Consider the following 13795-nt stretch of genomic DNA (forward strand, 5'->3'; position numbering starts at 1 on the left):
TGTAGTTTAGCAAGCATGTCGGTGAAACGATCACTCGCGTTTCACACGCGAGGACTATATACCTCGCGCATATCTACGTCTAATCTGTCTATCTTTCTCGTGTCTTCCCTACTCTCTCGTCTCCACCAAATTTCTCACAATCGCTCGTCTACGACGAGCAGTTCACCGTGTGTGCACCGTTACCGGGCCCCGATAAGATCGTTCTCGCGGTGATTACATGTAATGCTGGAAAGCAGCGCGAGCAAGCAAGCGAGCGCGCGCTCGCTCGCTCGCTCGCGTCAGCGCGGTCTCTAAACCAGACGTGATATCAGCTCCATCTTTATCATCGTCCAACACGGTGACACCGCGGGATGTCGAGCCTCCTTTCGGGTTCTAATCTCTTTCGAGTCCTTTTACGAAGAGCCAAGAACGCGCGCTTCGAAGAGAGAGAGAGAGAGAGAGAGAGATAACTCGTCTCGACACTCTCTCACGACTTCTTCCGGCGAGAAAGCGAGACGCCGCATACTCTGAAAAATTCTACGAAATTTGTTCTCCGTGTGGAATGTCGTAACGCCGGATGTTTTGATATCCTTGGCTGTTAAATATGTGCACTTTTCGAAATTTGTAGTTTTTATTTCTGACAAAGATTTTTAGTTCGAACCTCTCAGACCCGCAACTCGAAATTTCGTCCGACATTTGAGATTCTTGATTTTTCATATTTGGGAATCATTACGTTTCTATTTTTTTTTTTTTTTTTCTAGTTATGTGTTGAAGTTTTTCTGAAGAAGCTTCATGATCGATCCTCGAGATACAGGGTGCCGCATATGGTTTCGTATATGTGGCACGAATGGGTGCGTGGCACTCTAGCGGCGTGAGAGTTTTTGCTCCGCTGGAAGAAGCGGAGCTATTTATCAGTGGGTCCACTCCGCGCATACTAAACGGGTTTTAATCAGCGCATGCGATTTTTCCGAGGTGCCGCGCGCGAGAAAAGACACACCGGGAAGAAAAAAAAAAAGAATCACCGAGAGCGCGTCGTGTACGCGCGATAACTGAATTATCCCCGGCGAACAAGTTATTCTCTTTAGAAAACAGCTTCCACAAGCCACGTGATAAACAACAAGCGAATTAAATCGTTCAATTGAAAAATTGTATGAATGTAAATCTGAAATATGAAACGTAGATTTTTAGATTACATATTTCTCGGAATATCACTCGGCAAATCACAACACACACACACACACACACACACACAGACATTGTTTAATCATTGGATTTGGAGAAAAGTCATTATTGCACGTGAAGACTTAATGTAATCATTTCCGAAGGACGTATGGCTATACACGTTTGGTAGGAGACCGAAGCTAATAATTAAAACTCATTCAGCCGAGTTATAAACTTCCTTAACGACGTGTGTGCACAACCGATTTTTTGCCACGTACCGGAGACTTTACGACACAATTTACTGCGTATTTAATTTTACCCTTCCAATGACTTTTAAGTTCCGTCGGTAGCATCGACGTCTCGACGAATTTTTAAGAGATCCTATATGTCTCTCCCCTCGTTCTATCTCTCCTTCGCTCCCGTTGTTTTCCGGGATGACGGAACAGCGTTTAATATCCACCTTCTAAGCTCATAACTTCCGAAACCTCTCATCTTTAAGTCACCTGTGATATTTAATTTTAATGTCTTTCGAGAATCGCGAACGTCACTTTAGATCTTCACGCACGTTTTTGCTCTACGATTTTACGACATGTGAAAAAAAAATACGGCGAGAACTTCCGTCCGTTTCCACGAAGAGAGTTTTTTTGGGGTGTAGAGTAGGGGAATACGCTTCGGCACAAAACAAGTACTAAAACGCTCTACAGAAAAACGTTATTAATTAAACGTGTAAAAAAAAAAAAAAAAAAAACAGACATTTAATGCGAAACAAATGCGCGTACCTGCGTGCGAGAGTGGAATATAAATAGTAAAAAAAAAAGTACAAAAAAATAACAAAACTTCCAGGAAAGAAAAAAAGATTTACAATTCTGAGAATTGTTTGAAAATTCAAATAAGAACTTTTTTACACAATTTGTGTGAAAAAAGATTTGCGATCTTCAAGTTAAGAATTTCGAGGTGGTTGTGCTCGCGCCACGATACCAATCACCAATTTCTGTGTTGATTTACTCACACGCGACTGTAGCGCGGCCACTATTACAAACATGCAAAGAGTGAAACATTCGAAGCTACAAGACTCCCAAGATATAACGACAACGGCGAGTATTGCCGATGCAATACTCGCATCTTGTGGGATGATAAATCAAGTCTGAAAGCCTTGATCGATTCGTAAGAGAGAGAGAAAGAGAGAGAAAGAGAGAATGTGCTTGTGCGGAAACACGAAACACCGATATTTCCAACAACATCGAACAGGCGAGCCACGTTCTCCGGTCGCCGGGTTTCGTGCTCGTTTTTCTTATTCCTACTGGTCCCCCCAGTATATACCTCACCCTCTTCCTGGTCGCCCCGCCTCGATTTCTTACGGATACGTCTTGAGGAAATGATAAATCATCTCGTTGCGCGGCGCGGCGCGGACGGTCCGCGCGCAGTTCATGCGAGCACATTTTTATTCGACGGCGACCACCGCGCTGGAGAGGAAACTTTCCAAACGCTACACGGCAAAGTGGTGAATTCAGCTCTGTGTGTTCGCGATCTCTGGGATTATATGAAAAAAAAAAAAAAAGAAAAAAAGAAAAAAACACAATGCGTGGAACGCGTGTTCTTTCTATTCATCGCGCACGAGAGCTACTCGGATTCGCATGAACAGCCTGGAGCCTTCAAGAAAGAGATTTAAATAATTTTATTCTGTAATTTTTGTCTGTAACTACATTTTCTGCGATATCAAAGTAAATTTTTCACATCGCACGAAAAAAAAAAAACAATTATCGCCACGGGGGTCTTCGCGTGAGCAAAAAATAGATGAAATTGCAAAACGACGAAGAGAAGAGAGAGCGCGCGCGAGATAGACGGGAGCCGGAGAGCGCACGAACTCTCTCTCAAAGAAGAAGAAGAGAGAGGAAGAAGAGGAGAAAGAGGAGGAGGAGGAGGAGGATCGCGCCACGCAAAAGTGCCGAGTAAACATGGCACTGGAATGACTAGGAATAGCGCCGGGGCCGGCAGTGCTTTCCAGCCAACGTGATGAGATGCGAGGCAATCAATGCGCCATCAACTCGCCTCGATTTACGGCTACATCGTCACGAGGCCTATTCCAGCCTCCATTGCTCGCCTCCTCTCGCGCGTTTAAAGCACGTCCTGCCAGCCCGTCCGATTCCACTTCGGACTGCCCGACGGCTATTCTCCTCTCGCTAAGAATTATTTCAATTTACTTTCCTACCCCCTCGCGTCCTTCCCTACCTCTTCCCCTCCCTCGCTTCGCCGCACTGTCCCCGTCCTCGCCGTCAGACGTGTTCGAACCCGGGGATGGACTCTCGCTCGCCCTTTTTCGCGAGATCTTTTTTCGCCCAAAGCGCGCCGTGATTTATGGAGACGCGTCTATTAATGTCGCAACGCGGCCGTTTTGAATATTAGGTTGTTATGAAGGGTTTTGTGGGTTTTTATACATGTACATATATATACGCGCGAAGAGATTGAATACTAGAGGGGATGGTAAAAACGGAGAAAAAACGAGGAGACTGGCGAGCGTAGGTCGTCTGGTTAATCCGACGAGAGAGTTTTGTTGTTTATTAATTTGGACTTATCACAAGATAGATCGCAGCAATTTCACATAGTAATTTAATTAGTAAGACGCAACGCGCTTGCGAAATTAACGCGCGGCGCAAATATTTAAACAAAGACAAAATTAGCAACAAAACGCGCGCATTGACAAATCTAAAACAATTAATCTAAGCGCGAATAAAAAAAAAACTAGGACTTCTTCGAGCAAATATAGAAATCTACATGCACATACGTTGCATGGATCTCCTTAAGCTCTTGAGATATTACCCGAAACCTCAGTCCTGATTATTGCCCAACGACGTAAATAACCAGCGAATAAGACAAGCGAGCGAGTTATTTACTTTAGCAATGCTCCTCGGTATCGTTTAACTCATTTCTGCATCCTGCCATCAATATTAGCCGTCGAACACCCGACGGCCAGGCCGTGGTGGCGCGAACACACGTAGACACAGACACCCTCCGCACGTACGCACACGGTGCACACACACGAAACATCCGCATGCGTCTAAGCGCCTGTCAGCGTCCTCGCAAAGAAGAATATTTAGTGATAGTCGCCCGGAGCAAGAGCAACGGACGTTAACTAATACACACCGGGTTCGGTCCGGGGCCCAAGTGACGTATGGCCCTCGGTAAATAAACTATTAATATTATGGTAACGTCACGCATTCCTATCCATATTGGCTGGCGAGGTCCACCTCGGCGCCTCCTTCTCGTCTGCCGCGGAAGAAACCCGCGAGATTTACAAGCCCCAAGAACAAATACGTAAATTACGGGGGCGCGGGGGGGAGGGGGAAGGGAAGGGGAGGAGGCCTCCGGGTTAGCGGTCGTGAATAGCGGTAGGATGACCGTTCCCGAGTCTCTAATCCATTCATACTTCCAAATGGGGGTTCTCGCCGCGCGCGATAACGTGCGCGATCGTTTCTTTGAGGCCTCCAATTTTCACGATCGGCACATGTTCGAAGAGACAGAGAGTTTACAATTGCCGCGCGTGTTTGTTTGAAGATACATATATATATATATATATGTATATTGCGATCAAATATCGAACACGCGCATTATATTTGATTCTGTGATTGCACTCGTGGTCTCACCACGTCAGAGAATCGAAAAACCTTCGCTTTACATTTTCACGTAATGACATCCGTCGGTTGATACGATCGATAATTATCGCAATCTTTCGTCCATCTCCGAGCTTCCGCCAACCACGCGTAAGCTCACGTAATAATAGAACAGAATCAATTACGAACGGCGGCGCGCGAACCGGAATAGTTAACGACTATCGCGCAAATCAGCGCGGTGACCATAGCACTTGATCGTTCGGCCGAGACTCGGCCGCCGCCGGTTCAGGCAGGTGAGACGGTGTGTTACGCGAGGCGTTTCGTTTTGTATTAAACAGATAATGCGGATGTCCGCTGCTCGTTCTTTTAAACAAAGTGCGGGCGTCTCGAAACGGGTGGGGAACATGCGATTCGGAAAAGGAATCATTCTCAAGTTGGAGCGAATATATGTGTATATACTTATATACACATATATTGAGGTATACTACCTCTTTCTCCTTCTCTTTTCTTTTTTTCTCTCTTCTTCCACCTCTCCTTTTCCTTTTCTCTCTCTCTCTCTCTCTTCGTCTCCATTCGTGTCGTTTTTTATTGGCCTGGCAAGTACTAGCCGAACGCTCGTATCTCTACGGATCTCATGAATCTTGCATTACACTGTATAATTATTCGTGTGTAGAAATACAGAACGCGCGTCTTGATCAAAGATGGCGACGACGTTGCCAGTAGGATTCGCGAGCCCTTCTCCGTCGCTGCGCGATTAAAGTTTCCGCGTCTTTTCGTAAAGCGTCAATAAAAATCAAGAAGGATTAATAGACAAAGATCGGCGACGGCAACGCGACATTAAAGAAGAAATATGAACTTCGTACAGTCATTGCTATATATAACAATAAAAAAAAAAAATAAAATAAGGATATAAAACTCGGAGAGAGCTGAAATAATAAATTGAAATCTTTATTATCGTCGCCCAGTTCGGAACGACGTCGCGTCGCAATCAAGTCGAGGCGTTAATAACGACAAAACGAAGAGCAGGACTATACGCGTCGGGACGATCGTGGGATCCGCGGACTTGAAGCATCCCTCGTCGACGTTGACGTTGACGTGCGCGCGCTCCGCTCGCCTTTACGGAGTGTGAGATGCGTTTTTCAGCTTCCATTTGCAGACAATCGACGCGGTAATCACGGGTTGGGCGCCGGAAGCCGAGAAGATATTCGCGCGCTCCCAATCAGATAACCCTCCTAGCTGGCTCGGTCTGACCTACCTCGCTCCTCTTTCTCTCTCTCTCTCTCTCACCTCTCTCATTCACCTCCTTCCCTCACGTACGCGGGAGTTATGCGAACAAAGACAAAGTCGACATGTGTATAATTTGATTTTTTAAATATATTATTTTTTTGTCATTGTTTTTTATTTACAACACACCACTTTTCTTTTTTCAGATTTTATTATTGCATTTTGTATGCGCGTATTTTTATATTGTATATAAAATACGAATGAGAATTAAATTATATAAAAATAAAACTCTGTATAAAATACATAAAAGCTTACATGTGTGAAATTACAGAATTGTCGCGCTGAACAGAATTCTTAGGTCAGAGGAAGTGCTCCGGAAGATCGCAATAGCTACCGGAAAACATAGGCCGCGTGACGTGCCGTCGTAAGACGTGCGCGACTCCTTGACAAGATTCCGCGTAAGAGCGAGACGGCCAAAGGCGGGTCCTTTTTACGGGCGCGCATGTTCTCGCGATCGTCAATTACCCGGACGACAAGCGGCGCTTCTTTTTGCGAGCCCAGCCGTGGAAGAGCGTCGTCGTCGTCGTCGTCGTTGTCGTCGTCGTCGTCGTCATCGTCGTCGTCGTTCTCCTCTTTCTCCACCCCTCTCTCCCTTCTCCTCTCCTTTTCCATCGTCTTCTCTCGCGACGCTTCTGAAGTTCTCTCTCCCGGGCAGCAGAGAGAACCCGATCGGCTGTTGCACAGCCGAAAGAGAGAAAGAGAGAGAGAGAAGAGCCCGGAAGATCGCCTGGGCGCGCGTCTCCCGCGGGGAAACGCGCCATTTATCCACGTCAGCCTCATTCACCGACACGCACGCCGGGGCCCGGTCGCAATCTACGATCCTTACCCACGTGACGGTGCCGCGCATAAATACACTTCATGCGCACGCACTCATCCTCCTCCTTTCCTTTCTTCTTTCTTTCCTTCTTCGCTCCTCTTACCTCTCAAGAGAGTTGCATTTTTGTTCAAATGGCGAAATCTCGAAGCGAAGACATGTATAACATTTTTTAAGTTAGACGGCGAAAAATATATACAAGTGAGAGAAAACGATACTCGGAGTTAAAAGATAAAGATGCGGAAATGTTACAACGAGATAAAAGAGTACATCCGACGCATCGGAACGCGCATCTTGCGTTGAATTTTTATTGTGTCATCAAATAACTCGCTCTTATATATATATGTGTCAAAGATCGCGCGAGAGAGAACAGTCGCGCACCTGTAAAAATTCAAACTATAACTCCGCGAGTGTGGCTTGGAAAGCAGTTCACAGCCGATCTCGCGAAGAATGCGAAATGGAAATTTTTTTTCGAGGGCATGTGCGTACACGCGCAAACGCGCTCGCGTTCCGTTTTATTTTCTTCCGATGCACTTATAAACGCACCGGCCTCTCCTTCCTCCCTCTTCCTCCCTTCCTCTTTGCCCCTGAACGAGTGCGTGCGAAATAACCACATGTACGTACGTGCGTGCTGACGCGTACGTATATATACGCGTATATAAAGTGTACTGTGTGTACATGCGTGCGCGCGCGATTAAAAGAGCGAGGCATCTCACACCGGGGCGAATTCACGGTGGAACAGCGGCATCCTGCTGCTCGCGGCGCGGATAGACGCCGCGATAAAGCGTTAGTTAACGCGGAAATTAACCGTTATATCTTTGCACTTATTTACTCTTTACGCGGGGAAGATAACCTAGCGAGCGCGCGTCTCTTACTTTACATAATGCACGCGCTCGTAAGACACTCCCGAGGCCGATCTAAAAGGATCCGTTAATGCCATTCCCGCCAGGTGTCTTGAATTACTTTCCTGCTGCTCGCGCGCGCGCGCGCGAAGTGCGACGGCGAGGGAAAAGACCCACTTTTGTTCGCCGAACGGAGACTTAACGGAGAAACCATTCTCTCGTTCGCCGTGAACACACGGCTAACGATTCCTCCCTCCCCCGTCTGCCCCAACGGTCTCCATTTTGCGGTCGCCGTCGGTGTCTCTCCATCCGGTGTCATCTTCCGCCGTGATCGATGATACGTCAGGAATTCCGCGGTGACGCGGCGATCTTTTTAGCGAGCCCGCAGCGCGCTCCCGCAGCTCGTCCGTCGAAGCGGTTTCAGAACGCTCGGAAATAGCTTCAAAATGAATGGATAAAAGACGTGTGCGACAGAAAAATATACGTCGCCCGTGTATGTACGAGATATTGAGACATTTACTTGCACAGAGAGATCGAAATTGTCGCATATTAATTCGGTAATATGACATTTCTTCAAATTATTTTACACGTAATAAATATTCTTGTTTCTAAAAAAAAAACATGTTAAAACTCACGCAAAATCTCTACAGACACGATGTGTCCGAAAAATGAAAATCGAGTGACCTTAACGCTAAAAGCGCAAGGACGTGACGTCCGCACTTTATTCATTCATAATATGCGACGCGACGTGTTTCTGTGCGTGTGTGACGTTCCGCCTTCCGAGGCGAAGACGGAACGAGAATGAAAGAACATGTGTGACAGATTCTGTGAATATTGTTCCATCCGTTCGCGTGAATATCTCGTAGCTCGAGCGCTGCCTCTATCAGCATCCACCAGATGACTCCCATTCTCGGCAGAATCCGTGAGATGCCAGAAGCGGGAGCGTTTCCATCTCCATCTGCTCTCCGTCTCCCCTGATGTCAACGCGAGCCAACGAGCCGACCAATGGCACGGCGGCCTCGTCCGTCGCGCGGCGATCGCTATTGGCTCGGAGCGAGCGGACTCCTATCGAACGGACGTCGGGGGGCTGCGCCTCGCGGAGGCTGCTGCTTACGGAGGTTACTGTACCCTTACTAACCCCGCGAGAAAAAGACGGAGATGAAGAACCGACGAAGAAGAGAAGCGCGCGAGCGGGAGATAAGCTCAGCGCCTGGCTGTTGCTCCCGCTGCTGCTGCTGCTGCTGCTGCTTCTTCTTCTTCTTCTTCTTCTTCTTCGTTAGTATCGCTTCCAGCCGTCTATCCGTCCGGAAAGTCTTTGATCGATATGACAGCATCCTCCTCCCTTACCACAATGACAGCTTTCTTATTATATGGCGCACTGCGCAACGCGTTTCGTTCGCATCGGTACGTCGACTGTCCTGGGGACTCGGGGAACGAGAGGAGGCGACAACTGATGTGATCGAATTAGATTGATGTTGATCGAATCGGAAATGTTGAGTAAAAGATGATGAACTTTTGGCGCGCGGAAAGGTGATTTCTTTTTGTTTCGACAATGTTGAAACAAAATGACGATCGAAATAATTGTGTAAGAAATTGATTTTAATTGATAAAATAAATAATACAACCGTGTGATGTTTAATTTAATAAAAATTAACATCTCCGAATCTCATGTACGTGCACGTACGTAACGAATTGTGCGCTTGAAGAGGATGACGGCGATTACAAGCACCGAAAATCGTTTTACACCTTGCTACCACGTGCGTCCGATGATTGTAAGCGCAATCGCATCTCTTTGGTAAGGCGACGTGCGAGATTAACGACAACTCGCGGTTCGATTTGTAGCGGCGGCTTGATCGTGCCACCCGCGGTTAATGAGCCTAATGGGACATCGGGGAGCGAAACGACTCTGTCGCACGGAGACGCGTTGAATTTTCGCTTTTGCCGCAGCACATCGGCCGGTGCCGTCGCTTCGGCCAAATATAGTTGATCGCGGCGCGTTAAACCAGAAGACGAATCCAGAAGAAGAACTGGTCCTGACGGATAATGCATCTAAATGTCACTCCCGACGTTCTTACCGGCCGCAATTAAAAGGCGTTCGCACGCCGTGCGCTGCGAATCGCGCACGCGCGTCTCTCCGTAAAAAAAAAAAAAAGAAAAAAAACGAAGAAACGAAATTTGTAATAGTAAAAATGCAAATTGTTTTTTATTTATACACAGGATGAAGTTTCAAAGTGAGTTTTTTAAGATTCGATATTTTTTATTCTCTTTTTTACAGTTCATCAGCTGCAAAAAATTCTAACGTCTCTCGATATTGTAATTACAAGAACACCGATTGTGTCTTTTATCCGATTTAATTCTACAGAAGCGTATCGGATACGTGCTTGTTAGGTAACAATATTCGAGTCGACGATCATCGAAGAGAGACGAGGTGACAAACTGACGGTGTTATTAAAATCGCCCGCAGAAAACACGTTTTTCGCCAGCTGGCGTCGTTTAAGTAATAATTTGTACCTGTACGCATGACCGACGCGTGACTAACCACTCTCGTGTCACGTCATTTCTCTTCTCGCGCGAGTGCTCTTCTCTCTCACACATTGGGATATTCCAATTGCAAATTAATTGAGAGTGAAATGCGAGCGTGCTAGCAAAGTGCCTCGCGCGACCGAGAAAGTCACAGCTAATCATGAATAATGAATGCCGTTTTAGCGCAGTTTAGAATGTGTGTTCTTGAAAACACACACGAGATCACAGTCGAGTCACCGAAGGGGGATGGAAAAGCGCGGAATAACTCAATAGCGACGTCACTCCTAATGAAAACTGAATTATTTCCAACCGCGCTTAATATCGCGTCTTTATAAATCTGTACGTCCTAAATCTTATATGCAAAATAAAAAATTTTTATTGAGCAGCGAACAGACAATAACGCAATAATAAATAGAGAGAGACAAGAAGACAACGCAAAAGAAATAAGTCGTACAAAAGATGTGACAAATTACGCAAGACGTTTTAAGCAAAACATATTTCCTGAATCGGAGAGAGGTCCTTTAGGAGATAGCGCGCGGCGCAATGCCCGAACAAACAACATTATCATTTATATAATACCAGTAGTAATATGATCATAGAGACGATACTCAACGACACAACCCCATCAAGCCGGCACCAATAAAAGACAGGGAGAAAACGGCCGAGTGCGACAGAGCAAACTACTTTCGCGTGAAGGACAAAGACGGGTCACGTGAATGCGACAGAGACAAAGGCGGTAGCCGCAAAGGCGCCGGCGCAGCGCGCAGACGCCCGGCGTCCCGACGCCTCTACCCCTCGAACCGGCTTCAAAAACCCCACCCCGTCGCCGCCCGGCGAGAGATCGCAGTATGAAGGGGGTTAACCCCGCTTCCCTGCCGCGGCGACGTCCGCCCCTGGCCCTGGGTGGCCGTCCCAGGATCGTAATATTATGCCGACGGGGAGCAGCTTCCATCTCGCGCGAGTCTATCGCGTCCTTCGAACTTCCTTCTCGCACCGGCGACGCACTCGTGAGTTTTCCGCTCGCGTATTTCGGTGTCGCGCAGTTTCCCGCCCGCAGGTTTTCCCGCACGCGAGTTTCGTCCGTGGAAATTTCCACTCGGTGGTACTCACGACGACGTTGTCGTCGTTGTCGTCATCGTCGTCATCGTTGCAAATCTCGTGTGTGTTCGCGACAACCATCTCCGTATGATAAACAATGTTTTAAATATATTTTCCGCATTGCGCTCGTGAATTTTTCCGCTCTAAACTAAAAATAACGTCGCTTCGAAAACACATCGTTGTCAAATATTTTTACACGTTGAATTTATGCTGCTAACGAATCTCTCCCCGTTGTGAGAAAAGTGCCTCAATCCGTCAGCAAGATAAATCCAACGTGGTGATTAGTGTTGTGATGTTTCGCATCTTGAGATCGGGGAAGAGGAATGATCAACGTGGCTCGGGACGATTGAGAGATCTAATGAAGGTGCGGTGCCTCGTGAAGAGAACGAACTGGTGAGTGTAGAATAGAATGATATGATCAGAATTATATTGTATATATGCGCGTGTATGCGAATACGTGTGTGTGCGTGTTGTGTGTATGTGTGTTGTGTGTAACCGGCACAATTACCCGACGGATCGTGAAAACGATTTGCGTTGCGCAATACAAAATTGTCAATCTGAAGAATTTGCTTTATTTGAATTTCCCAACGAATTTTCGAACGCAAAGGAAGAGATTCGAGGATTTAAAAATTTGCGTGCGTCAGTTTTGTAAATACGCACTTGGTGCGTACACGTTACATTGTTGTATCACTGCGTTCTAATGATCAATAAAAACAAAACGTCTGTGGAACAGATGAAATGTTGTAGAAGTGATCCTCTTGCTTGCGACACTGCGTTTTGTATTATCGTAAAAAGAAACACAAACACGTCGGCGCATTATCTTCTTTACACTCTCGCGACTCTTCTCCTGTCCAGAGCATGATTGATGACTACGGCAACTGTCTGGCCAGCTCGGGGAAGAAGGCAAGATTGTCGGAGCGCCGGAATATCCGGTGTTGGAACCGCGTCGCGACCAAGCCAAACTCCGGAAAAGTTGACGGCTCCAAGATGACCGCGATTTAGATGGAAATAGCCGGGCGAGAGATATATTCAACCGCGAAGTGCTTCGTCGAACCGGTAAAACGAGAAAGAGGAGACGGCCAGCAGGAGATCTTGCCGTCGTGTTTCCGACTGTTTAGTGAATTTCAGGTGAGTAAGTGCGGAAAGAAAGTCCATCGATCTCGCGCGCGTGTGTGTATGTGTGTGTGTATATATGTGTTGTAAAGTTTCTTCGGGAAATCAGTTGTCGGAAGTTGTCATTTCAACATGTCTTGCGTTTTATCTTCTACAAAGTAGAAAGACTAATAAGGATTTTATTTTGTACTCTTTATACAACTTTGAAAAGCAGAGAGAAATGAAGTATTTATATGATAAATATATAATAAATATATAATAAATATAAATTTATATAATAAATAAATAATTCATTCAATAAGTTTTTTTTTTCATGGAAATTACTTCAAGCGTCTCTTATCAAGCGATGTGCTCTTTTTTTCTTGCTTCCGTAGCAAAAAGTAACGCGTTTCCGCTATAAGTAATCATGTCCTCCTACAATAACACATAAAAAGCGACATATCTTCAGTCACACAACTGTGATTGCATCGTTCAACTTTGCGTCAGCTGAAAAAAAAACTGTTAAATCACTCATTACATAAAAAAAAAAAAAAAAAACGCGCCAATATGATCTCTACTGTAATGCACGTAATACGATCGTATTTCTCGCAGAATGCAGTTATTACGGCACGCATCGTAGCGGCGCGCGTCTAGCGAAATGCTGAAGGAAGTAGGCTGCGGGAACACGACGCCCCCGCCCGGGGACGGTGGTGGAACGAACAATCGGCAGGTCGGCGCAAATGAAGGCGGCGGCGGTGGCTGCGGCGCTGGTGGTGGTGGAGGTAGCGGGGGCGGTGGCGGCGGCGGCGGTATCAGCGGTCCCGAGGGTGTTCTCGGCTGCGGTGGCTGCGGAAGAGAGATCGTCGAACGTTGGTATCTGAGGGCGGCCGATCGCGCATGGCACTGCGACTGTCTACGCTGCTGTCACTGCCGAGTCACGCTGTCTGGCGAGCTCACCTGCTTTGCCAGGGAAGGCAATATTTACTGCAAAGAAGATTACTACAGGTTAGTGCGCGCGTCGGAAACGAAAGGACCGCGAGTTTGCGGTCGCGCGATGCTGCCTGCGGTCCATCACGTTTATCCGAAGAAAAAATTATTGCTCTGTCTTTTGAGGAAAAACAATACGCTGTGTCTAAACACAATGCCGTGTTCACCTTCTTTTATTTTATTCGAGAAATAAATCTCAGAGTTCTATACATCTTTAGCACGGCGATAAAAGAAAATGAAAAAAAAGGCAGCCTTAAAAAAAAAAAAAAAAAGAAACAAAAGTTCTTGAAACTAAAATTTTTTAGTGAAAGGCTTGAATTTCAAAATTGGAAAACAATAAAAAAAAAAAAAAAAAAAAAAAAAAAAACATTGTAAACGAGAGAAAATATGAATATTGCGTATCGTAT

At 46.2% G+C, this 13795-nt stretch overlaps 1 protein-coding gene across 1 annotated transcript in view; it reads left to right on the forward strand.

The window, feature by feature from the left end:
- The first annotated feature begins 11181 nt into the window (after positions 1 to 11181).
- The window catches only part of LOC109855406 (LIM/homeobox protein Lhx9-like), a 10672-nt gene continuing 8058 nt past the window's right edge, over positions 11182 to 13795 (forward strand). Inside the window, exons 1-3 of the mRNA XM_020429633.1 lie at positions 11182 to 11702; positions 12165 to 12437; positions 13014 to 13406. Coding sequence (XP_020285222.1) covers positions 13060 to 13406 — 347 coding nt within the window. The 5' untranslated portion in view covers positions 11182 to 11702; positions 12165 to 12437; positions 13014 to 13059. The remainder of the gene's footprint in view (positions 11703 to 12164; positions 12438 to 13013; positions 13407 to 13795) is intronic.

Source organism: Pseudomyrmex gracilis, unplaced genomic scaffold, assembly GCF_002006095.1.
Source record: "Pseudomyrmex gracilis isolate BER0280 unplaced genomic scaffold, ASM200609v1 scaffold_88, whole genome shotgun sequence".
Taxonomy (NCBI): Eukaryota; Metazoa; Arthropoda; class Insecta; order Hymenoptera; family Formicidae; genus Pseudomyrmex; species Pseudomyrmex gracilis.